This window comes from Vulpes vulpes, chromosome 8 (genome assembly GCF_048418805.1).
Source record: "Vulpes vulpes isolate BD-2025 chromosome 8, VulVul3, whole genome shotgun sequence".
NCBI lineage: Eukaryota > Metazoa > Chordata > Mammalia > Carnivora > Canidae > Vulpes > Vulpes vulpes.
The window spans coordinates 6,546,977-6,572,700 of NC_132787.1; the positions used below are offsets into that span (position 1 = coordinate 6,546,977).

The 25,724-nt window shown below is 39.6% G+C and overlaps 1 protein-coding gene across 1 annotated transcript; it reads left to right on the forward strand.

Annotated features, from left to right (window-relative positions):
• The first annotated feature begins 497 nt into the window (after positions 1–497).
• LOC112921219 (olfactory receptor 10AD1-like) lies at positions 498–25,716 on the forward strand. Its single transcript, XM_072767886.1, has 3 exons — positions 498–553; positions 16,065–16,236; positions 24,503–25,716. The coding sequence occupies exons 1-3, from the start codon at positions 498–500 to the stop codon at positions 25,547–25,549; spliced, it is 1,275 nt and encodes a 424-aa protein (XP_072623987.1). The 3' UTR covers positions 25,550–25,716.
• The last annotated feature ends 8 nt before the right edge of the window (positions 25,717–25,724 follow it).

The following is a 25,724-nucleotide window of genomic DNA, read 5'->3' on the forward strand; positions in this document are numbered from 1 at the left end:
GAGAAGAATATTTGAGGATGTTTATTGACCTGGTCCTTCCCTGATGTGCCAGAGTTACTGTCGGGTGGCCTTCTCCTACAGCTCCCTTCCCTGACCCAATAAGGTGTTATCTGCTCCTTTCTCTTGAGAGGCCAGGATGCTTCACCATCCCTTTTTGGTTCCTCTTAACCCTTCCACATCCCTGTAAGCACCTCATTATTCCTATTTAAGTATACCAACCATTTCCCCCCAGCACAGTAACCTAGTAAAGGTAACAGGCACATATTACCAAACACAAATTGAACATATCTCAAAATAGAACATACTAGTCCATAGCGGAAATCTCAAATCATGTCAGTGATATGAAGTTACACAGACCAAGTTCTCTGATGATAAGGCACTTAAGTTGGAAATCAATATCAAAAAGTTAACTAGAAGGAAACCCATATGGTTGGAAATTAAGAAACAGAATTCTAATTCTCCCACTTACCAAAGAAGGAATAGAAGTCTTGTCCAACATGGAAAGAGTAAAGAGCTTGGACATTGTCACTTCCGCCGTCACCAAAAACCAAAGGTAAACCAAGGGAACATCAACAACACTTCTTGATCTATCAGAGAATTAAAGGCTCCCCGTGGGGAGACAGCTTTTGCCTCTGCCGAAGTCTCTGCCTCTCTTTCTGTGTGTGTGTCTCTCATGAATAAACAAAAACATTAAAAAAAAAACCACACTTTATTAAATTGATAGAATTAGAAGAAATTAGTAATTTCACAGGTCTTGGCATGACTGATAAAAAATAAACATATTTAAACAATATTAAGGATGAAAGGACCACAAAACTATAGATGTTACAAAATGAATTATAAGAGGTTTTCTATTTCTGATATTGAAGGACCAATGTAATTTAGACCAACATGTCACTAAGAACAAAACCTGGACAAATATTTTTTTAATTTTTTTTAAATTTATGATAGGCACACAGTGAGAGACAGAGAGAGGCAGAGACATAGGCAGAGGGAGAAGCAGGCCCCATGCACTGGGAGCCCGACGTGGGATTCGATCCCAGGTCTCCAGGATCGCGCCCTGGGCCAAAGGCAGGTGCTAAACCACTGCGCCACCCAGGGATCCCAAAACCTGGACAAATATTTTAAAGCATCCACTTGGGTGGGGCACAATGGCGGAGGAGTAGGATTCCCAAGTCACCTGTCCCCACCAACTTACCTAGATAACTTTCAAATCATCCTGAAAACATACAAATTCAACCTGAGACTTAAAGAGAGAACAGCTGGAACGCTACAGAGAGAAGAGTTTGAGCTTCTAACAAGTACAACTAGTTTTTAGCCATTCTGCACTGAGCAAAATGACTAGAAAGAAGAACTCACCACAAAAGAAAGAATCAGAAACAATACTCTCTGCCACAGAGTTACAGATTTTGGATTACAATTCAATGTCAGAAAGCCAATTAAGAATCACAATTATAAAGCCACTGGTGGCTCTAGAAAAAAAATAAATAAAGGATTCAAGAGACTTCATGACTGTAGAATTTAGATCTAATCAAGCCAAAATTAAAAATCAATCAAATGAGATGCAATCCAAACTGGAGGTCTTAAAGATGAGGGTTAATAAGGTAGAAGAAAGAGTGAATGACATAGGAGGCAAGTTGATGGCAAGGAAGGAGCCTGAGGAAAAAAGAGAAAAAACAATGGAAATACCATGAGGAAAGGCTAAGGGAAATAAATGACAGCCTCAGAAGGAAAAATCTACATTTAATTGGGGTTCCAGAGGGCGCTGAGAGGGACAGAGGACCAGAAAGCATATTTGAACAAATCAAAGCAGATAACTTCCCTAATTAGGGGAGGGAAACAGGCATTTAGATGCAGGAGATAGAGAGATCCTAAAATCAATAAAAAACCGTTCAACACCTCAACATTTAATAGTGAAACTTGGAATTCCAAAGACAAAGAGAAAATCCTTAAAGCAGCAAGAGACAAAAGATCTCTAACTTATATGGGGAGAAATATTAGATTAACAACAGACCTATCCACAGACACCTCGCAGGCCAGAAAGAGCTGGCAGGATATTCAGGGTCCTAAATGAGAAGAATATGCAGCCAAGAATACTTTATCCAGCAAGGCTCTCATTCAGAATAGAAGGAGAGATAAAGAGCTTCCAAGATAGGCAGACACTGAAAGAATATGTGACCACCAAACCAGCTCTGCAAGAAATATTAAGGGGGACTCTGTAAAAGAAACAGGACGCCCAAAAAAATAATCCACAAAACCAGGGACCAAACAGGTATTACGATGACCCTAAATTCATATCTTTCAATAGTAATTCTGAAAGAGAATGGGCTTAATGATCCCGTCAAAAGACGCAGGGTTTCAGACTGGATAAATAAGCAAGACCCATCTATTTGCTGTCTACAAGAGACTCATTTGAGACCTAAGGACACCTCCAGCCTGAAATTGAAAGGTTGAAGAATCATTTACCATTCAAATTGTCTTCAAAAGAAAGCAGGGGTAGCAATCCCCATATCAGATAAATTAAAGTTTATCCCAAAGACTGTAGTAAGAGATGAAGAGGGCCACTATATCACACTTAAAGGGTCTCTCCAACAAGAAGACCTAACAATCATGAATATTTATGCCCCTAATGTGGGAACTGCCAAGCATATCTATCAATTAATAACCAAAGTAAAGACATACTTAGATAATAATACACTAATACTGGGAGACTTCAACATGGAACTTTCTGCAAATGACAGATCTTCTAAGCACAACATCTCCAAAGAAAGAACTTTAACTGATACACTGGACCAGATAGATTTCACAGATATTTCCAGAACTTTGCATCTGAACACAACTGAATACACATTCTTCTCAGGTGCACATGGAACATTCTTCAGAATAGACTACATACTGGGTCACAAATGAGGTCTCAACTGATACCAAAAGATTGGGGATGTCGCCTGCATATTTTCAGACTACAATGCTTTGAAACTTGAACTCAATCACAAGAAGAAATTTTGAAAAAACTCTAACACGTGGAGGTTAAAGAGCATCTTTTAAGATGAAGTGGTCAACCAGGAAATTAGAGAAGAATTCAAAAGATTCATGGAAACTAATGAGAATGAAGATAAAACCGTTCAAAATCTTTGGGATACAGCAAAAGCAGTCCTAAGAGGAAAATACACTGCAAAAAAAAAAAAAAAAGAAAGAAAGAAAGAAAGAAAAGAAAAGAAAATACACCGCAATACAAGCATCCCTCAAAAAATTGGAAAAAAACAACCTTGCCTTTCTATTCCCACGACCAGTCCCCATGTCTCACTGCTCTTCCCCCACCCCCCACCCCCGCCCGGGCTGTTTGTCTTTTTTTTTTTTTCACTAAGAATTTCCTTTTATCCTTGAAGCCAAATGTGTACACACCACATGCTTTTCAGAGTGGAGGCGGCTGTCTAGAATAGTTTGTCTTTGTGTTGTTACTGCATTGTTATTAAAAGTGCTCATTTACTAATACTTAAAAAAATTGGAAAAAACAAATACACAAGCTAACCTTGCACCTAAAGGAACTGGAGAAAGAACAGCAAATAAAACCTACACCCAGCAGAAGAAGAGAGTTAATACAGATTTGAGCAGAACTCAATGAAATAGAGACCAGAAGAACTGTAGAACAGATCAACAAAACCAGGAGTTGGTTTTTGAAAGAATTAATAGATAGATAAACCATTAGCCAGCCTTATTAAAAACAAAAGGGAAAAGACTCTAATTAATAAAATGACTAATGAAAAAGGAGAGATTACAACCAATACCAAGGAAATAAAATGATTTTAAAAACATATTATTAGCAGTTATATGCCAATAAATTAGGCAATCTAGAAGAAATCAACGCATTTCTGGAAAACCACAAACTACCAAAACTGGAACAAGAAGAAATAGAAAACCTGAAGAGACCAATAACCAGGGAGGAAATTGAAGCAGTTATCAAAAACCTCCCAAGACACAGAAGTCCAGGGCCAGATGGCGTCCCAGGGGAATTCTATCAAACGTTTAAAGAAGAAATAATACCTATTCTACTAAAGCTGTCCTGAAAGATGGAAAGGGATGAAATACTTCCAAACTCATTCTATGAGGCCAGCATCACCTTAATTCCAAAACCAAACAAAGACCGCACCAAAAAGAATTATACCAATATTCCTGATGAACACAGATGCCAAAATTCTCAACAAGATACTAGCCAATAGGATCCAATAGTACATTAAGTGGATTATTTACCATGACCAACTGGGATTTATCCCCAGGATGCAAGGCTGGTTCAACACTCGTCAAGCAATCAGCATGATAGATCATATCAATATCAACAAGAGAAAAAACAAGAACCATATGATCCTCTCAATAGATGCAGAGAAAGCATTTGACAAAATACAGCATCCATTCCAGCTCAAAACTCTTCAGAGTGTAGGGATAGAGGGAACATTCCTCAGCATCTTAAAAGCCATCTACGAAAAGCCCGTAGTAAATATCATTCTCAATGGGGAAAACCCAAGAGCCTTTCCCCTAAGATCAAGAACATGACAGAGATGTCCACTCTCCCTGTTCTTATTCAACATAGTACTAGAAGTCCTAGCCTCAGCAATCAGACAACTAAAAGAAATAAAAGGCATTCAAATTGCCAAAGAAGAAGTCAGGCTCTCCCTCTTCACAGATGACATGATATTGTACATGGAAAACCCAAAAGACTGCACCCCAAGATTGCCAGAACCCATACAGCAACCAGCAATGTGGCAGGATACAAAATCAATGCACTGAAGTCAGTGGCATTTCTATACACTAACAATGAGACTGAAGAAAGAGAAATGAAGGAGTCAGTCCCATTTACAATTGCACCCAAAAGCATAATAACCTAACCAAAGAGGTAAAGGATCTATACTCTAAAAACTACAGAACACTTCTGAAAGAAATTGAGGAAGACACAAAGAGATGGAAAAATATTCCATGCTCATGGATTGGAAGAATTAATATTGTGAAAATGTCAATGCTACCCAGGGCAATTTACACATTTAATATAATCCCTATCAAAATACCATGGACTTTCATCACAGTGTTGGAACAAATAATCTTAAGATTTGTGTGGAATAAGAGAAGACCCTGAATAGCCAGGGAAATATTGAAAAAGAAAACAAGAGCCGGGGGCATCACAATGCCAGATATCAAGTTATACTACAAACTGTGATCGTCATGACAGTGTGGTGCTGGCACAAAAACAAACACATAGATCAATAGAGCAGAATAGAGAACCCAGAAATGGGCCCTCTATGGTCAACTAGTATTTGACAAAGCAGGAAAGATGATCCACTGGAAAAAGGACAGTCTCTTCAATAAATGGTGCTGGGAACATTGGACATCCACCTGCAGAAGAATGAAACTATACCATTCTCTTACATCATACACAAAGATAAACTCAAAATGGATGAAAGATCTACATGTGAGACAAGATTCCATCAAAATCCTAGAGGAGAACACAGGCAACACCCTTTTTGAACTTGGCCACAGCAACTTCTTGCAAGATACATCTATGAAGGCAAGGGAAACAAAAGCAAAAATGAACTATTGGGACTTCATCAAGATGAAAAGGTTCTGTATAGCAAAAGAAACAGTCAACAAAACTAAAAGACAACCTACAGAATGGGAGAAGATATTTGCAAATGACATTATCAGAGAAAGGGCTAGTATCCTAGATCTAGAAAGAACTTATTAATCTCAACACCCAAGAAACAAACAATCCAATTATGAAATGGGCAAAAGACTTGAACAGAAATTTCACCAAAGACATCCACATGGCCAAGAAGCAGATGAGAAAATGCTCCACATCACTTGCTATCAGGTAAATACAAATCAAAACCACAATGAGATACCACCTCACACCAATGAGAATGGGGAAAATTAACAAGATAGGAAACCACAAATGTTGGAGAGGATGTAGAGAAAGGGGAACTCTCTTGCACTGTTGGTGGGAATGTGAACTGGTACAGCCACTCTGGAAAACTGTGTGGAGGTTCCTCAAATTGTTAAAAATAGAGCTACCCTATGACCCAGCAATTGCACTACTGGGTATTACCCCAAAGATGCAGATGCAGTGAAATGGCAGGTCACCTGCACCCCAATGTTTATAGCAGCAATGTCCACAATAGCTAAACTGTGGAAGGAGCCTCGGTGTCCATCGAAAGAAGAATGGATAAAGAAGATGTGGTCTATGTATACAATGGAATATTACTCAGCCACTAGAAATGACGAATACCCACCATTTGCTTCAATGTGGATGGATCTGGAGGATATTCTGCTGAGTGAAGTAAGTCAATCAGAGAAGGACAAACATTATATGGTTTCATTCATTTGGGAAATATAAAAATTAGTGAAAGGGAATAAAGGAGAAAGGAGAGAAAATGAGTAGGAAATATCAGTGAGGGTGACAGAACATGAGAGACACCTAACTCTGGGAAATGAACAAGGGGTGGTGGAAAGGGAGGCAGGTGGGGGGTTGGAGTGACTGGGTGATGGGCTCTGAGGGGGGCACTTGATGGGATGAGCAATGGGTGTTATGCTATATGTTGGCAAATGTAACTCCAATAAAAAAATAGAAAAAAAAATAAATAAAAATAAATGGGCAAAAACTAAAAATAAGTAAAATAAAATAAAACATCCACTCAAGGCACTAAAGGACTAACTTAAAAGGCAATGAAGAAATTGGGAGCTATGACCCAGGAATGGTCAATCTGCATTTGAGATGATCTAGGAAGAGCTAATAAGAGGAATAGTAGAGTGGGAGATATATCATAAAAAAGATGAAGGAAAGAATGGATAGAGCAAATACAGTATCTGAAGAGAAAATAGCTGAGATTTTTCCAAAACTGAACAACAGTGTGCATTGGTTAAAGAGGCCCTAAGTGACCCAATGTATATTATTTATAAAAATAAATACACACATGGATACATTGTTAGAACTCCTGAAAATGAGAGACAAAGAGGGAAAATTTAACAGCTGCCTGAAGAAAAGACAGAGTCCTTTTAAAAGAAGCACAATTCGATTGACAGCTGTCTACTCCACAAAAACATTCAAAGTATAAAATTTACCTTATAAAAAACTCCATTGTAGTGGACTAGAGAGGAGCTGGAAGTCAAAGAAAAGTAAAATTCCAACTGGCCTGGAAGAGAGCATACATCGACATTGTGAACTGCCTGTGGTGGCCATGTGGCAAGGAACTATGGGCAGCCTTCAGAAGCTGACAGCAATGCCTCACTGACAGCCAGCAAGGAGACAGGTACTTCAGTGGTACAACTGCAAAGAAATGGATTTTACCAACAACCAGTGAGCTTGGGAGAGGATCCCAAGCCTCAGATGAAAATCACAGCTTGGTTGACAGCTTGACGTCAGCTTGGTGGGACCCTGAGCAGAATACCCAGCTAACCATACCCAGACTCCTGACCCAAGGAAACTGAAAGATAATATATTTGTCTTGTTTTGAGTCCCTGAATTTGTGGCAATTTGTTACACAGCAATAGACTAATATCACAAGCTTCTGATATTCTAAGATAATCCTGTGAAAAATTTTATGACATTAAATCTGGTTGGATAAATAAAAAAGTACTAGAAAAATATTATTTTCCACGTGTGACGAAAGATGAAAGAAACATAACACACTTGTAATCATAAAGTTAACCTGTCAGGTTCAGCTAATATAAGGAACACAGAGGAGAAGCTTCTTTGACTTTAGGACACTATTCCTTTGCTGAGTGTGGATTAGTTAAAAACCAATTTTGGCTCATGTTAGTGGAAAGTCACTCAGTGGGAAGAGAAGAGGACAGTGCTCTTATTCCCTTATCTGTATAATGAGTATTTAGTTTCCATGTGCATTGCAAGTTCGCATCAACAGCAACAGTGTTGTAAGAGTTCTACTTTTTATGCAGACTTCTGGCAAGCTGTTCTTTCATTTCACTTTCTTAAATGGGACAATTGAAAGCATGCCAATTCTGGTTTTGGGTGGGCATAGATTCAAATGGAAGCTTGACAGTTCTATCAGTTGTGTTGTTTCGATCCTTTGCAGCCTCAATTTCATCAAGCACCAAGTGGAGATGATAGGATTTATCTCGCAGTTTTATAATAGTGAAGATTGAAACTAAGTAAGGTCATGTATGGAAATATATATAGTATAGTGCCTAATTTTTACTCATTAGGGAATGATTTCTTCTACAGATATTTGATCATATCTTTCCATGAGATTTTAACAATTTTAGCCCACTGTATTGAGTTAAAAATTGGACTACCTTACAACCCAGCAATTGCACTACTGGGGATTTACCCCAAAGATGCTGATGCAGTGAAAAGCCGAGACACCTGCACCCCAATGTTCATAGCAGCAGGGTCTACAATAGCCAAAATGTGGAAGGAGCTTCGATGTCCATTGAAAGATAATGAATAAAGAAGATGTGGTATATGTATACAATGGAATATTACTCAGCCATTGGAAACGACAAATACTCACCATTTGCTTCGACATGGATGGAACTGGAGGGTACTATGCTGAGTGAAATAAGTCAATCGGAGAAGGACAAACATTATATGGTCTCATTCATTTGGGGAATATAAAAAATAGTGAAAGGGAATAAAGGGGAAAGGAGAAAAAAATGAGTGGGAAATATCAGAAAGGGAGACAGAACATGAGAGACTCCTAACTGGGAAACAAACAAGGGGTGGTAGAAAGGGAAGTGGGTAGGGGGTGGGGGTGACTGGGTGACGAGCACTGAGGGGGGTACTTGATGGGATGAGCACTGGGTGTTATGCTATATGTTGGCAAATTGAACTCCAATAAAAAATTTTTAAAAATAAAAATAAAATAAAAATAAATAAATAAATCTGCTTGGATAAATAGAAAAGTACTAGAAAAATATTATTTTCCAAAGGTGATGACAATGAAAGAAAACATAACAAACTTGTAATTATAAAGTTCAATCATTAGCTTAAGAATACTTCCATAAGTTTGAAGATGACACAAAGAAATAGAAAGACTTTCCACGCTCATGGATTGGAAGAACAAATAACGGTAAAATGTCCATTCTACCCAAAGCAATCTACACATTTCATGCAATCCCTATCAAAATACCAGCAGCATTTTTCACAGAAGTAGAACAAAAAAATCCTAAAAATTATATGGAACCACCAAAGACCCCAACTAGCCAAAGCAGTCTTGAGAAAGAAAAGCAAAGCTGGAGGTATCACAATTCCAGAGTTCATGTTATATTACAAAGCTGTAGTAATCAAAACACTCTGGTACTGGCAGAAAAATAGCCACATAGATCAATGAAACAAAATAGAAAACCTAGAAAGAAACCCATTATTAGGGATCCCTGGGTGGCGCAGCGGTTTGGCGCCTGCCTTTGGCCCAGGGCGCGATCCTGGAGACCCGGGATCGAATCCCACGTCGGGTTCCCGGTGCATGGAGCCTGCCTCTCTCTCTCTCTCTCTCTCTCTCTCTCTCTCTCTCTCTCTGACTATCATTAGTAAATTTAAAAAAACAAAACTTAAAAAAAAAAGAAACCCATTATTATATGGATGGCTAATCTTAGACAAAGCAGGAAAGATTAGCTAATGGAAAAAGGTAGTCTCTTCAACAAATACTGTTAGGAAAACTGCACCACGACATGGAAAACAACAAAACTGGACCATTTTTTACACCATACACAAAAATGAACTCAACATGGTGGAGAGACCTAAATGTGAGACCTGGAACCATAAAAATAATGAAGAGAACACAGACAGTAATTTCTCTGACATTGGCTGTAGCAACATTTTTCCGGACATGTCTCCTAAGGCCAGGGAAATAAAAGCAAAGGTAAACTATTGGTTTTACATCAAAATAAAAAGGCTTTGCACAGTGAAGGAAATGAATTACAAAACTAAGAGGCATCCTACTGAACCAGAAAAAAAAATTTGCAAATGACATATTTGATAAAGTATTTGTGTCCCAAATCTATAAAGAACTTAAACAACTCCACACCTGTAAAAACAAATAATACAATTTAAAAATGGCAGAAGACATGAACAGACACTTCTCTAAGACATCCAGATGGCCAACATACACAAGAAAATATGCTCAACATCACTCATCATCAGGGAAATGTAGATCAAAACTATAATGAGGTATCATGCCACACCTGTCAGAATGGCTAACATCAAAAAAAGAGAAACAAGTGTGGGGAGGATGTTGAGAAAAAGGAGCCGCCTTGCACATTTGGTGGGAATGCAAACTAGTGCACTGGCCATGGAAAACAAAATGAAGTTACCTCCAAAAGTTAAAAATAGAACTACCATCCAGTAATCCAACCACTGGGTATTTATCAAAAAGACAAAAGCACTAATTCATACAGATAATGCATTGTACGGAAGAAACATGCAAGGATAGTACATGTTTATATCAGCATTATTTACAAGAGCCCAAATTATGGAAGCATCTCAAGTGTCCATGAAGAGACGAATGGATAAAGAAGATGTGGTATACACCTCACACCAGTGAGAATGGCTAAAATTAACAAGACAGGAAACAACAAATGTTGGAGAGGATGTGGAGAAAGGGGAACCCTCTTGCACTCTTGGTGGGAATGTGAACTGGTACAGCCACTCTGGAAAACTGTGTGGAGGTTCCTCAAAGAGTTAAAAATAGAGCTACCCTATGACTCAGCAATTGCACTACTGGGTATTTATCCCAAAGGTACAGATGCAGTGAAATGGCAGGACACCTGCACCCCAATGTTTATAGCAGCAATGTCCACAATAGCCAAACTGTGGAAGGAGCCTTGGTGTCCATTGACAGATGGATCGAAAAAGAGTGGGAAAAATTAGAGAGGGTGACAAAACATGAGAGACTCCTAAATCTGGGAAACGAACAAGGGGTAGTGGAAGGGGAGGCAGGTGCAGAGATGGGGTGACTGGGTGATGGGCACTAAGGGGGGCATTTGATGGGATGAGCACTGGGTGTTATACTATATGTTGGCAAATAGAGCTTCAATTTTAAAAATGTATTAAAAAATGAAAACCAAAAAAGGTATGGTATATATACACAACAGAATATTATTCTGCCATAAGAAAGAATGAAATATTGCCACCCGCAACAACATGGATGGAGATAGAGATTACAATGCTAAGAAAATAAGTCAATCAGAGAAAGACAAATGCTATATCCTTTCACTCATAGGTGGCATTTAAGAAACAAAAAAAAAAAAAAGCAAAGATTTAAAAGCATAAGTAAAAAAGGAGACAGGCAAATCAAGAAATAGACTCAGTACAGAGAACAAACTTATGCTTACCACAGGGGAGGTGGGTGGAGTGATGGGTAAAATAGGCAATGGACTTTAAGGAGTACATGTGTCATGATGAGCACTGGGTGATGTATCACTATACGGTACCTTCAGTCCTTGATGCACCTAAATCACATATGATACACCTGAAACTAATATAACACTGTGTTAACTATACTGGAACTTAAAATTTTTTTAAATATATTTCTAGATTTTGATTACTAAGCATTCATCAGATACATCATTTGCAAATATCTTCTCCCATTCCGTAGGGTGTCTTTTAGTTTTATTGATTGTTTCCTTCACTGTGTGGAGCTATATATCTTGATGAAGTCACAATATTCATTTCTGCAGTTCTCTTACGGAAGCTCCTGGAAAAAGTAAAATTAGAACTACCCTATGACCTCCCAAGTGCACTACTACATATTTATCCAAAGGATAAAAAAAGTACTGATTTGAGAGGGTGCATGCACCCCAATGTTTATACCAGCATTATTATCAATAGCCAAACTATGAAGAGTCCACATGCCCATTGAATCTTGAATGGGTAAAGAATATGTGGTGTATGGTAATATATTATGTGGTTATGTAAAGTTATATATATATATGTCATATATATATATGTAGTGGAAATTACTCAGCCATCAAAAAGAATAAAATCTTGCCATTTACAATGACATGGATGGAGCTAGAGAGTATTATGCTAAGCAAAATAAGTCAGAGAAAGACAAATGCTATGTGATTTCACTCATATGTGGAATTTAAGAGCAAAAACAGATGAACATGGGGAAAGAAGGAAAAAGAGAGAGGGAAGCAGACCATAAGGGACTTTTTTTTAATACCAGCTTTTTATTTTTTTTATTGGTGGTCAATTTGCCAACATATAGAATAACACCCAGTGCTCATCCCATCAAGTGACCCCCTCAGTGCCCGTCGCCCAGTCACCCCCAGCCCCAGCCCACCTCCGTTTCTACCACCCCTTGATCGTTTCCCAGAGCTAGGTGTCTCTCATATTCTGTCTCCCATAAGGGACTTTTAATGATAGAGAACAAACAGCATTCATGGAGGGAGGTGGAAAGGGATAAGCTAGATGAGTGATGCATAATAAGGAGAGCACTTGTGGTGATGAGCACTGGGTGTTATATGTCAGATGAATCACTAAATTCTACACCTGAAACCAAACTTACATATATGTTCACTAATAGAATTCAAATAAAAAGTTGACAAAATATTTCTATAATATTTCTATAAATAAAGGACCAGACATAGGATTTTGAGGCAAATACTACCAACCAAGGAAAACTAATCTAATTTTAGATAACTGGAAAAAGAGGGAAACACCTCAACTCTTTAAATGATACTTTCAATACCAAAACTTGTTAAAGACAAACTAATCTCACTCTCAAACATACTTGCAAAGTTCTTTAAAAAAACAGTCTCCTACAATGTATTAAAAATATAATACCTTATGTCATGAACAAAGTTGAGTTTATTCCAGTACTAATTCAGAGTTTACTTCACATCAGAAAATGAATTATGTAAATCACTACATTAAAGGACAAATGAATAAATATCACACTGCAATCTCAGTAGAGGTAGAAAAGTCATCTGTTTTATTAAACATTTATGCCTATTTATAATTTTATAAAAAACAACACTTCTCAGCAGACCTGGAATAGAAATGAAGTTCCTTAAGCTATTAAAATCATTATACACCAGAACTTAGCAGCAAATATCCTCCCCCAAAAGTGAAACATTAAAATTACCTTGAGATCATAAATAAGCCTGGGGAGCCATTATCCCTACTTTTATTCAAGATAGTAGGTTTTTTTTTTTTTCCACTTAAGCTTTACTTGGTTAAAATAGAGTTACTTGGTTGCTGGTTTCTGGAGTAGAATTCAGTGATTCCTCACTTACAAACAATATCCAGTCCTCACGACAAGTGCTTCTTAAATATCTATCAATCATCCGGTGTGCCTAGGTAGCTCAGAAGTTAAACATCTACCTTCATTTTGGGTGGTGATCCTGGGGTCTTGAGGTTGAGCTCCTGATTGTGCTCCTTGATTAGTGGGGAGCCTGACTCTCCCTCTCCCACTCACTCTGCTTGTGCTCTCCCTCTCTCACTGTCAAATAAATGAATAAAATATTTTTAAAATTATAATAATACCTACCATCCATCTAGCTCATCCCCACCTTCTCCCTCCATCAACCCTCACTGTGTTCTCTAAAGTAAAGAGTCCTTAATGGTTTGTCTCCCTTTCCTTTTTTCTTTTCCCCCTTTCCATATCTTCATCTCTTTTCTTTCTTAACTTCCACATATGAGTGAGATCATATGGTATCTGTCTTTCTCTGACTCACTTATTTCCCTCTAGTTCTATCCACATTGTTGCCAGTGGCAAGACGTCATTCTTTTTTTTTTAAGACGTCATTCTTTTTGATGACTGAGAGATATTCCATTGTGTATACATACTTAAGATTATATGGAAGATCTAGAAAGTACAATAAAGCAAGGAAAATAGATAATTGGTATAAGAACTGGAAATAAAAAAGCAAAACTGTACATACATCATTTACAGATGATGTATGGTGGTCTTCATAGAAAAACTAAAAGAATGTACAGATAATACACTAAAATTGGTAGATCTTAACAAGGTTACCGGGCACAAAATCGATATACAAAAACTGAATTGCATTCTATATACTCACAAGCATATTAGAAAATTAAAATTTTATGATGCCACTTAAATAGTATCCAAAATGTAAAGTACATAGGAATAACCCTAATGACAACAGGCAATCCTGCATGGAAAGATGCATATGATTCATGGACAGTCTCTAGAGAAAATCTAAACAAATGGAAATATACACAGACTTATGTCACATACCATCAGTAAACAACTCCTTGCTCTAATGGCTCTGGAAATTATACCACTTTTGGACATCTCTTTTGTTGATTTACAAGTGACCCTTGAACAACACGGGTCTGAACTATGAAAAACCACTTACACATGGATTTTGTACAGTACAGTGCTCCAAATGTATTTCCTCTTCCTAGTGATTTTCATAATAAAATTTCCTTTCCTCTAGCTTGCTTTATTGTGCCAATACAATATATAATACATATAACACAAAATATGTGTTGATCAACTATTTATGTGATCAATAAGGCTTCCAGTCAACAGTAGGCTTTTAGTTGTTAAGTATTGGGGGAATTAAAGTTTTATGCAGATGTCTGCTGCCCAAAGGGCTGTGCTTCTTACCCTTAGTTGTCCCAGGGTCAACTATAAATATTTTGTCACCCGAAGTTGAATTGCGTATCATGCTTGGGTTGGAATTCTGTCAATAAAATGTTGTAGACAAGAGGTTATAAGGAAATGAGGAGACCAGCAAGCTTTCTTCTTAGCATATCAATTAATGGTTATAAAAATAGCTATTTTTTAAAAGGTTGACAAATTGGTTTTTTTCTGGGAATTTTTGGATGGATATCTGAAGGAATCTCAGATACCTTGTACTGCAAAGATCAATATCCTGAAGCTTAACTTTTGTGCTTTATGCTTTAAAAACATGCCTTCCGGGATCCCTGGGTGGCGCAGCAGTTCGGCGCCTGCCTTTGGCCCAGGGCGCGATCCTGGAGACCCAGGATCGAATCCCACATCGGGCTCCCGGTGGATGGAGCCTGCTTCTCCCTCTGCCTGTGTCTCTGCCTCTCTCTCTCTCTCTCTGTGACTATCATAAATAAATAGTAATAAAAAAAATTAAAAAATAAAAAACATGCCTTCCTCCATCCTGAGTTATGTTACAAAAATGTCCCAAAGAAATAAATTAGTTTTTAATTTGAAAATGGTGCTGGGGGTATATGGTGGAGTGGAGAGAAAAAGCCATCCTACACATTTAGAATGAATCAATTTTATAGGAGTCTAGGCTCTCCAGGAGTACAAAGAAGAGCTTTAGACGATTGAGGGGATGTGAGGATAACTGCGGGTTTTTTTTAGGTGATGCAGAATCTAATTCAGTGCTGAGCAGGCTGCATTTTAGAAGAGCAGTGGGTGGATCAGGAGAAAAAAGGTTCTTCAGATCTGAAGGAAGGAAGTGTGATCAGGGAGCAGTAGAGGATGCTGGTTAGTAGGGGAGCATGTTATCAAGGAGAGCATGTGACTGTGTTTACCACCCTATCGACATCATTGAAGAAGTTGACTAGAGCAGAGTGGGTACTCAACCAACACAGTGGTTACCATTGTGTTGAATGAAGCATAATGGTATGAAAAAGTATTTCACTGGGGACACAGGGAGCGCTGCCTACGTCATCAGAAACCCTAGCTAGAAAATGATTTCAAAATAAAATTGATAGACTAGAGTTAAAGGGCTCCCATTTTTGAAACTGAAGACATGGAGATAATGATACTTGCCAGGCCCCTTTGTCTATCAAGATATCTGATAAATGGACCAGAACTTCCCTGGGAAAACCTGAGACTATTCTATACCTTACTCACCGCCAGCCATGGACATAGCCTCACAAGGGAGCCTTGAAATCAACTGCTATTGGACTGTCCCTAGGGATCCAGTTAGAATGGTAATACCTCACAGAAGATAGTTGTTGGCCTTATTATACTTGGCTCCCCACAGTAACCGGTTAGAATCTCACACCTGCCTGTGTGCATATACTCCTTGCCCTATAAACAAGCTTCTGGTTTGGAGCAAAATTCACTGCACCCTCACTCTGTGACTGTGGATCCCTCTTCCAGGCCTGAGATCAGCACAGCCAATGTCATCGCCTTCATTTACCAAAGCCCATGGAGAAGGTCAGTGAACGTGCTCACTTTTGCAGTGAAAGCTGACACCGTCTTGGGTGGCATCCTTCAGAGATTAATCCCCCTGGTTCCCTCAGTGACCATCTGTGTTCAGATGCCACCAAGGGTCTGCACACGGAGGCCATGAAGGAGACTCCATTAACCTCCAGCTTGTCCATTTCTCCCTCTCTAGTTGCCTACCTCCGTATCTGCTCTTCTAATTCTCTCCCAACTACTCTGTTCTCTGAATCACCCCCCTGAGTTTCCATCAGGCTCTCAGAGTCTGCCCAGCAGTGCTCATGCCTCTGGATGAGGGGCACATGCCTTGCATGTGCTTGGTGGGGCCAGTCTGGTTTGCAAAGACCCATCTCTAACTGATGCAGAGAGGGAAACAATCCAGAAGGTCAGTCTTTCATTTCCAGAACTTGAGGGAGCAGTACCTTAATACCTGGCTATTTGATTCTGATTCCAAATGACCAGGGAGCTATGCCTAGCCTGCTCAGTCTCGTTTTCCACCTTTGGCTTTTCTCCTCATTTATTCTGTGCCATGATTTGGGTCCTTAGTTCTCTGTCTCCTGATGAGCTTCTCTCTGTCCCTTCCCTGCAGGGGTACCTGTTCCTAACTTTTCCACATATACAGCATTTTATGACATGTGAAAACTTTTCCTAGTTCCCTCTCTCTATTGCAGTGTCTCTAGTTCTCTCTTTGGCTTTAACTTTTCCTTTTTTGTCTGGTGTGGGTGGGATCTCTCCACTATGTCTACTTTTTCTCATTTCTTTCTTCTCTCAACCCTTCCGCTTGGTGTTTGTGCATGTTGGTATTTTCTACTTACCTGGTATTTTGCTTTCTTGTTCCCTGGATAAAGAGAGGTTGAGAATTGACTCAAGGATGATCCTCTCTTAGTCATTGTGCTCCAGAGCTTGAGGCTGATGTTTTTGCAATGTTTCTGTAAGCCGGATTAAGAGTAAATGGGACTCAAATATTTGGGGGGAAAACTGAGTTAGATGGAAAGATCCTTCAGACAGAGAGAGGCAGGAACCATTAGGAATATTGAGATCCTCCTCTTTCTCTTGTTTCTGCATGTGGGAAGCTGGCCGGATGTTTACAGTAGTCCTTCCACATGTGAAGTGAAACCACAGAGAGAGGGAGAAGAAACAGAGATCACATCTAATGTTTTTTTTAATGTACAATACATGGCAACCTCTAGTTATATGTTATTTTAGCTATCCTTATTTTATAGGAGAAAAACTTGTGACTCAGCTAGCCAACTGCACATTATAAGTGACAACGCCAAGATTGAATTTCAGGTATGCTTGCCTCCAAAGTCCCTGTACTTAGCCCCTTAGCCTCACTGCTTCTCTATAAGGTGAGATACCAGGTTCCCAGATATTTGTTGAGTATCTAAATATATAAGTATTCTCTTTTTAAGATCATGCATTTGTCTGTCTAGGAATCCTTCTGTCTTTCCCCCTTTTTCTCTTCTATTGTATCGATACACGTTTCTCTCCCTCCTTCTCTCTCTATCTCTCACTTTTTCTCTCATTCTTCTCTAAGCTCCTTAGAATCATTCCAGATACCACATATTTTATTGAAGCCCTAGTGGAGCTCTTAACTATATCATAGTACAGTTAAATTGTAAAATATCTCTACCTTCAACCATACTGCATGCTCTGCCGGAACTTAACAATGCTTAGAAATACATTTTTTAATTTGCAGAATCAATTTTTAAAAGGCTTCAGGCATCTGGAGCATTACTGACATTTAAAACTGTAAATGCCTTAGCTAATATTTTTCGTTTATCCAGGCGTAGGTGAGGAGACTTTAGATTTGTTGAGTAGTTTTCTTACTACAAATACTGTTCTGTGTGATTTACGTATATACATGTTTACACACACACACACACACACACACACACACACATTTTTGACTGAATGAATAAATTTCCTCTTAACCTTCACAACAGCCGTTGGACAAGGATGTTTTTCCTCATTTTATGGGGAAAAAATGTTTATAGAAATATATTTCTAAGTTGATATCAATGGCGGCATTAAATAATGTAGAAAGTTGGAACTCAGGTGGTCATTTATTCTACAATTCTTTTGGTGAATGTACTCTGAAGACTGCTATGTGCTAGGCAGTCTTCCCAGAGATTAGGATGCAAAATCTCTGTGGTTAAAGAGCTTATAGTAGATAGAGGAAGATGTTATAGCATGTGATCAGTGTTTCCTCTAGAAGATGCAGGAACAAATGTAACTTCCTATGGGCCAACCTGGGCAAGAGTAGTTGAAGGCGTCACTCATGGATGCAGGACTTGAGGTTGGTCTTGTAAAAGCAGGGTTTTGTCAAATAGAGAAATTGTGTGAAGAGTGTATTCCAGAAAGAGGGACTAGTTTACACAGAGACCTGGAGGTCAAGAAACTATGGTGTTTGTGGGGGAATGTGAGCTGTGGCTGGAATTCAGGGTGTGTGTAGGAGAGTAGGGAAAATTGAATATTATTGGGACTTAATATATTACAAAGAGGAGAGTGGAAGGTGACTTTGTGGTTTTTGATTTAGGTTACTAAGAGTCCAAATAATCCCATTAAATAAGAAAGGAGGTTAGGAGGAAGAACCATGGATCCTCCTGGGGACACTGATAACTAGGCAGGCTGGTGTCTATCCTTTGTCTTTGTACTGGACCAAGTCTAAACCAGACCTGACATCCTGGAACTTTCATTGAAATAGTCTCAAAAACCTACAGAGCAGGAAACTAGACCCCTGAGGCACTTGTATCATTGTTTAAAAGCCCTGTGGGACAGAAAATTCCTCTAACTACCATTTCTGCTTGTCCTAAGCTTGAGTGAAACAAAACCACTGGTCACCATAGAGGTTTTTCCCTAAGCAAACTACGTCAAGTGCACTGAAGCGCCTTTTTTTTTTTTTTTTAATCTGCCACCTCATTTCTCTCCCAATATAAAAATATTGTTACTCTCTCTAGGTAATATTTGGTGGTTCACAGGGCCAGAAGTACTGCTTCCATGGTAATTTAGAATGTCATTTTCTGAACTTATATCATAAATATGCTATTTAATTAGGTATCTTTTTGTACCCTCTTACCCACCCCAACCCTATTCTGTATATTCTTAGGTCTGATAATTCCGCTTTATTATGAGGTCAAGATTTGTCTATAGGTGTGGGGGATAGCAACAGGAGGATTTTCGCTTACTTTTAGCATTTTAGGCCCTAGGACACTAAGTGACTCACGAAAAAAAGCTTACCATGTGGTCATCCCCAACAGGAGCTAGGAGCCCTCCAACATAAGGGCTGGAAGCCAAAACTCAAGCAAGTAATAAAATGTTTGTGTGGACTTTTTTTTTTTTTTGAGACCTCTTAGGGATAATATAATATCAAATGGCTACTAGTGGTAGAGTTGAGTGCTCAACCATGTCTCAGCCACTCTCCTTGGAGACACTTTTGAGGAAATAAACAATGTAGCAAGATGACAGAAAACTTTCACTTTCAGTCTAAAGAAGAGAAGTCTTATGACTTCAAATATCTAGATGACAAGATTCTTACCCTTTGTGGGTTCCAGTTGCTGTCGAGAAGTTGGTTAACCTATGACCTCTCCAAGAAAAATGCTGTCATGCACACATGTTTTGGCACAACATCTCTGAGATGCATGGACACTCTGAAACATGTCTTCTCATTCCTGGGGCTCTCTGAATTTCAGAATATATATATATATATCCACCACAAAGTTTTTCTGCTCAGAAAAAATAATGATTTTTGGTTTTAAGGTCATGAAAGTATGAATTTCATCCAAAAAAGAAGGGCTTAGAGAAACCAGATTTCAAGCTTTGTTAGATTTGAAATTACTAGAGCCACATTGTATGTATTTACACATTTTATTTATATGTTTATTTATCTACCTGCTAGAAGATAGCCAAGCCTCACAGGGGCTGAAGCTTTCTAAAAATATACATGATTTTATAAAAAATATATATATATATATATATATATATATATATATATATATATATACACATGATTTTAAGAATGCTAATAAGCTCATTTGCAAATAAGTGAACCAGCCCCATTCCTAATGCAGGCATACTCTCCAATACGGTGCTGTGTTATATTATCATTCCATTATCATAGCATTTTAGGAAACAGGAACATTGTGGCTGTCAAATGTATTCAATAGTGTCCTACTCCTCTTCAGTAGTTATAACAAGAATCAGAATCTAGAATCTTAACATTTTAATGAGACATTATCCCACCAGGCTATTCTACGATAGCAGACTTTGTTCTTTGTGTTCCTGTGATCATGGAATATACTTTTCTTTCCCTTAACTCATCAGCATTGTGCTTTGAGCATTCAGCATATGTGTAACAGCAGAACTTTCCCTCTCAGGATCATCTCAGACATCATTGTGACTCATGGTTTCTTGCCATTTTAACCAAAGCTCTATCACATTTCTTTCTTTGAAATTTATTTCCATATATGTGATTATGCTACTGCTAATACCATTAGGGATTTTGAGGGGTCCAGCAAATAACACTGCTCTTCCCATCTGGTTCTGAATCATCTGAGCAATGAGACAGGTTGCAGGTGGAGGCTAAAACAGCACCTTTATTTTAACAAAGCAGACATTGGGTTTCCTAATCCAGAAGCAGAGAGTGAAACAGACAAACCTACTCCCCTGTAACTGACACGACTGTACAACCACAAAGTCTCCCTAACCAGGGGTAGAGTCAGCTCTGGAGAAGGCCACTCACTCCCAAGGGGAAAGTGACCTCAGGAAAGGTACAGAAAACTCGTGCTTTGTTTCTCCTTCTTGAATCACGAATTCAGTAAGCCACTCCACTCCCCATGGGAGGATGTGAATGATGAAAGAAGGTCAAGAATGTTATGTTATCACAGTTTCAGCCATGTGAAAGGAAACATCAAGAATATGGAAGAACTTATTCCTTACCTACCCACCCCTAACAGTATCTAGCATTGTATTCTTACCCCATGAAGTCTATGATTAACCATAAGAGATAAGACACATAAATAGTCCTACATCCACCATCCTATTGGCTGCTCCTCCAACACAAATCACTGCTCTGCAGAGAGGCTCTTGGAATTTTTGTAAAGTCGTATCTTGCTTGCAAGTAGTTCTAAAAGGAATCAGAACAGTATGTGTAATTAATCATTCTGAAGCCAATCTGGACCCACAGCTGAAAACTTCCTCCCTATTCCTCTCTCCTTGCCAAACTGCTCAACTGCATTGCCGACATAACTTACCAGAGGTTCTTCGATTAGATTAAATTAAATAATTAAATTATAGGGGATCCCTGGGTGGCGCAGTGGTTTGGCGCCTGCCTTTGGCCCAGGGCGCGATCCTGGAGACCCGGGATCGAGTCCCGCGTCGGGCTCCCGGTGCATGGAGCCTGCTTCTCCCTCTGCCTGTGTCTCTGCCTCTCTCTCTCTCTCTGTGACTATCATAAATAAATAAAAATTTAAAAAAAAATTAAATTATAATAAAAAGTCATGGCATGTGTGAAATGTTTAATAAACTAGTATGAATTTAAATGAGATTACACCCCCTAGACGCTTTAAACAAGAATCCTAAGGGGTCATAGACAGTTACGTATTTTATATCTATACCCTTGGCAGAAGAAATCCCATAATCCTCTTCTGGTTTAACAGAGAAATCTCACAAGTATATATACACCTTTCTAAAAACAGTCATCAATTTACATATTTCTACAGCCATTATTAAGACCACTAATAAAATGATATTTTAGAAGTTCACCATTAGTTTTAGACCACAGAGCAACAATTTCTGATGTCCAGTTTCAGAAAGTTCTTTTTTGGAAACAACTACAAGGACCTGTTTTATATTATAGAATAAGGGGTTGTCTGCAGCTAAAGGTGATGAATGTTTTCTTATATTCCTGCTGGTGATTCTTCAAGTGACAATTAAGAGGGCATGTGATTTTCAAGTCAGAGTGCTAAAACTCAGCACTGGGATAGAATTAAAAGTCCTGAGAAGGTCCAAACATATAGTATGAAAAAGTGGAGCAAGTACGCTGATTAACAAGTGGAATATGTGACAGTTAAAGTGCAGTACGTAATGTAACGTAGTAGTATTATTTAATTAAACACTCATCATCTATATTATGGATGTCGAAGAACTGACAAGGTACCACCACAACTATCTTCCAGAGTGGACCAGCAGGTCAGACCATCCTCCGTGGACCAGTTCTTCTTCAGACACCATGAGATTTTCTCTATTATTTGCTGCAGTGATTCAATGATAAACATCATCACCAGCCAAGCCACAGAATGAGGTAGGATGTGATTTTCAAGTCCTTGTCCTATTTATTTATACAAATGCTTGGCTGATTAACCCCGGTATTTACCAGGGCTCTAGATGCCACTTATCAGCAGGTATTCTTTCTGTCACAATGAACCACAATATGCATTTATATACTCCTATGGATCCTACGGCCTTCTTAGGTTGAGCCTCAGTGTCTTCTTGGACAGGTCCCAGGCTTGTCTGGAGCATAGTTCACGACCTTCATTGCCGAGACTCTGACCTCAGCCACAACTATCCACTGGCCCCATGATCCCAAGCCACTTCTTGGATTAAACATTGCTCTTAGACCTTCCCTGCCCTCTCTCAGTCCTGAAGAGGAGTTCTAGGGGAACATCCCAAAGTACAGATGGGAATGGCCTACTGCCTTGACGTATCAGGAAATCACCTAGAGGGAATCCAAAGCAGGAAAGAGTGGCAGTAACGGGGTAATTCTCTTCTAAAATGAAGATAGGCAACATGAGATATTTAAGAGAAGGAAGGGGAGTCCAACCAGAGGTCACTGAATGGCAGACACCCACACCAAATATGAGAAAGGGAGAGGGAGAAGAAAACAGTGAGAAGTGGAAGTGCAAAAAGGAGGGGGAAAGACTAACATACGGATAGAGTAAGAATGTGTGGGAGAAGGCCTGAGAGAAAAGAAAATAAAGAAGAGTGGTTGGCAGAACTGAAGGGTAAGAAGGAATATACGAACCATCTATAAGGATCTGAGAGTGGAAGGGATCTCTCTAGCATCCTAACTCTGAGACAAGATGAAAAGTGCAAGAGAGATTAAACATGAATATGAGTAATAATACCCACCATTTGCTTCAACGTGGATGGAACTGGAGGGTATTATGCTGAGTGAAATGAGTCAATCGGAGAAGAACAAACATTATATGTTCTCATTCATTTGGGGAATATAAATAATAGTGAAAGGGAATAAAAGGGAAGGGAGAAGAAATGGGTAGGAAATATCAGAAAGGGAGACAGAACATAAAGACTCCTAACTCTGGGAAACGAACTAGGGGTGGTGGAAGGGGAGGAGGGCGGGGGTGGGGGTGAATGGGTGACAGGCACTGAGGGGGGCACTTGACGGGATGAGCACTGGGTGTTATTCTGTATGTTGGCAAATTGAACACCAATAAAAAATAAATTTATTAAAAAAATAATAAAATAATAAGCATGAATATGATGACTACCTAAAAGTTGCAATAATGAGAAAAGACATGAGAATTCTGAATGCTCATTCTCTGATGATGGGAAAAGAACAAGACTTATCCTGGAAGCAAATGGACAAGTCAAAGTTTTCTGAAGGTCCATTCCAGAAATGCTGAATTTGTGCTCCACTCATACCTTCCCTTGTCTCACGGCAATGGTTGCATCCGTTTCACCCAACGGTGCATAGCCCTGTATTCCAACCTCTGTAGGAAACTGCCTCTCATTAGGAAAGCATGCAAGAGCTCAGAACTAGGCCCCATCTCCCGCATGCACAGCATGGGTGGTGGATGCAGCAGCACCAACCACTGGGAGAGGGAGTCTGGATAGATGGTAGATGACTGGTAAGCATGGCTGTTTCCAGAGATTTGCGAATCATTCGCACTTAGGCAGCAATGATGAAGGGGAGAATGTTATTGTTTCCTCTGAAAACCTCAAACCATTCATCATTTTAAATACATACAGTAAGGCTAAGCACTTTTTTCCTTCTAGGAAAATGTGTCTAAACATCTCCCAAATATGATCTTCTATAAGCTAACAGCCAGCATGCCGTTCCCTCAAATACTCCATTCCTCACTTTCTTAAACCTTTCCTCATTTGCCATGAGTACCAGGCCCAACCATCTTAGCTTTGCACCTCTGAACACATTTTGGAGAGTGGCTAATCCTTCAGTGTTTACAGCCCTGGGGCAGATGTGGTACTTCATTTGAGGCCTGCCCAAATCAGAATAAAGTATAACTATCGCTTCCTGTTTTTGATAGGTGACCCTGGTATCCTCACTGCCCCACATTGCCAATTACATCTTTTCCTAATGTTCAAAACATTGACCACCACTCATTGTTCTTTTATAGCTGGGTCTCTGGGCTCAAGTGAGTACCTTATATTCCCTACGAATTATCTCACCTGTGCTTTCCTGTCCACCCTCCTCAAGCAGATCCAAGACAGTGGACCTAAGGAATGGCAGCACAGTGACAGAGTTCATCCTCGTGGGATTTGAGCAGAGCTCCTCTTCCACTCGGGCATTACTCTTTGCCCTCTTCCTAGCCCTCTACAGCCTTGCCATGGCCATGAATGGCCTCATCATCTTCATCACCTGGACAGACCCCAGGCTCAACAGCCCCATGTACTTCTTCCTTGGCCACCTGTCCTTCCTGGATGTCTGCTTCATCACCACCACTATCCCACAGATGCTGATCCACCTGGTGGTCAAGAACCACATTGTCTCCTTTGCCTCTTGCTTGACCCAGATGTATCTGGTTTTTGGTGTAGGTGTTGCTGAATGCATCCTCTTGGCTTTTATGGCCTATGACCGTTATGTTGCTATCTGCCACCCACTCAGCTATGCCCAGATCATGAGCCGGCAGGTCTGTGTGAAGCTGGTGAGTACTGCCTGGTTCTTTGGGCTGATCAATGGGATTCTGCTGGATTATATGACATTTCGTGGTCCCTTCTGTAGAGACAACCACATAGAGAACTTCTTCTGTGAGGCCCCCATAGTGATTGCGCTGTCTTGTGGAGACCCCCAGTTTAGTCTCAGGACAATCTTTGCCGATGCCGTCGTGGTGCTGCTCAGCCCCATGGTGCTCATTGTCATCTCCTATGCCCGCATCCTGGCCTCCATCCTTGGCAGAGCCTCCTCCTCAGGTCGAGGGAAGACCTTCTCTACTTGTGCCTCCCATCTGACTGTGGTCATCTTTTTCTACACCTCTGCCATGTTCTCTTACATGAACCCTCGCAGCACACATGGCCCTGACAAAGATAAGCCTTTCTCCCTCCTCTACACCATCATCACCCCCATGTGCAACCCCATCATCTATAGTTTTCGAAACAAGGAAATGAAGGGAGCCATGGTGAGGGCCCTTGGGAGGACCAGCCTGGCCCAAGCAGAGTCTGTCTAGTAGGAAGCCTCCAAGAAGAAATGCTCCCTCCCCTCACCCTGACAATTGGGAATCCTCCCATGCTAACAGGTTCCAGGAAAAACCATTCATCATTTTCTTCCTACTAGCAGCAGACCTGGAAGATCCTGTTGATGGCTTATGCTCATGTCTGATTTCATCAAGTGTTCTTTTTTTT

Coding starts and splice junctions, on each gene's coding strand:
- LOC112921219 (XM_072767886.1), top strand. CDS start 498: ATGGAAAGAGTAAAGAGCTTGGACATTGTCACTTCCGCCGTCACCAAA. Junction 554..16,064: donor GCCGTCACCAAAAACCAAAG/GTAAACCAAGGG, acceptor TCCCTCTTCCAG/GCCTGAGATCAGCACAGCCA. Junction 16,237..24,502: donor GTGTTCAGATGCCACCAAGG/GTCTGCACACGG, acceptor GTTCTTTTATAG/CTGGGTCTCTGGGCTCAAGT.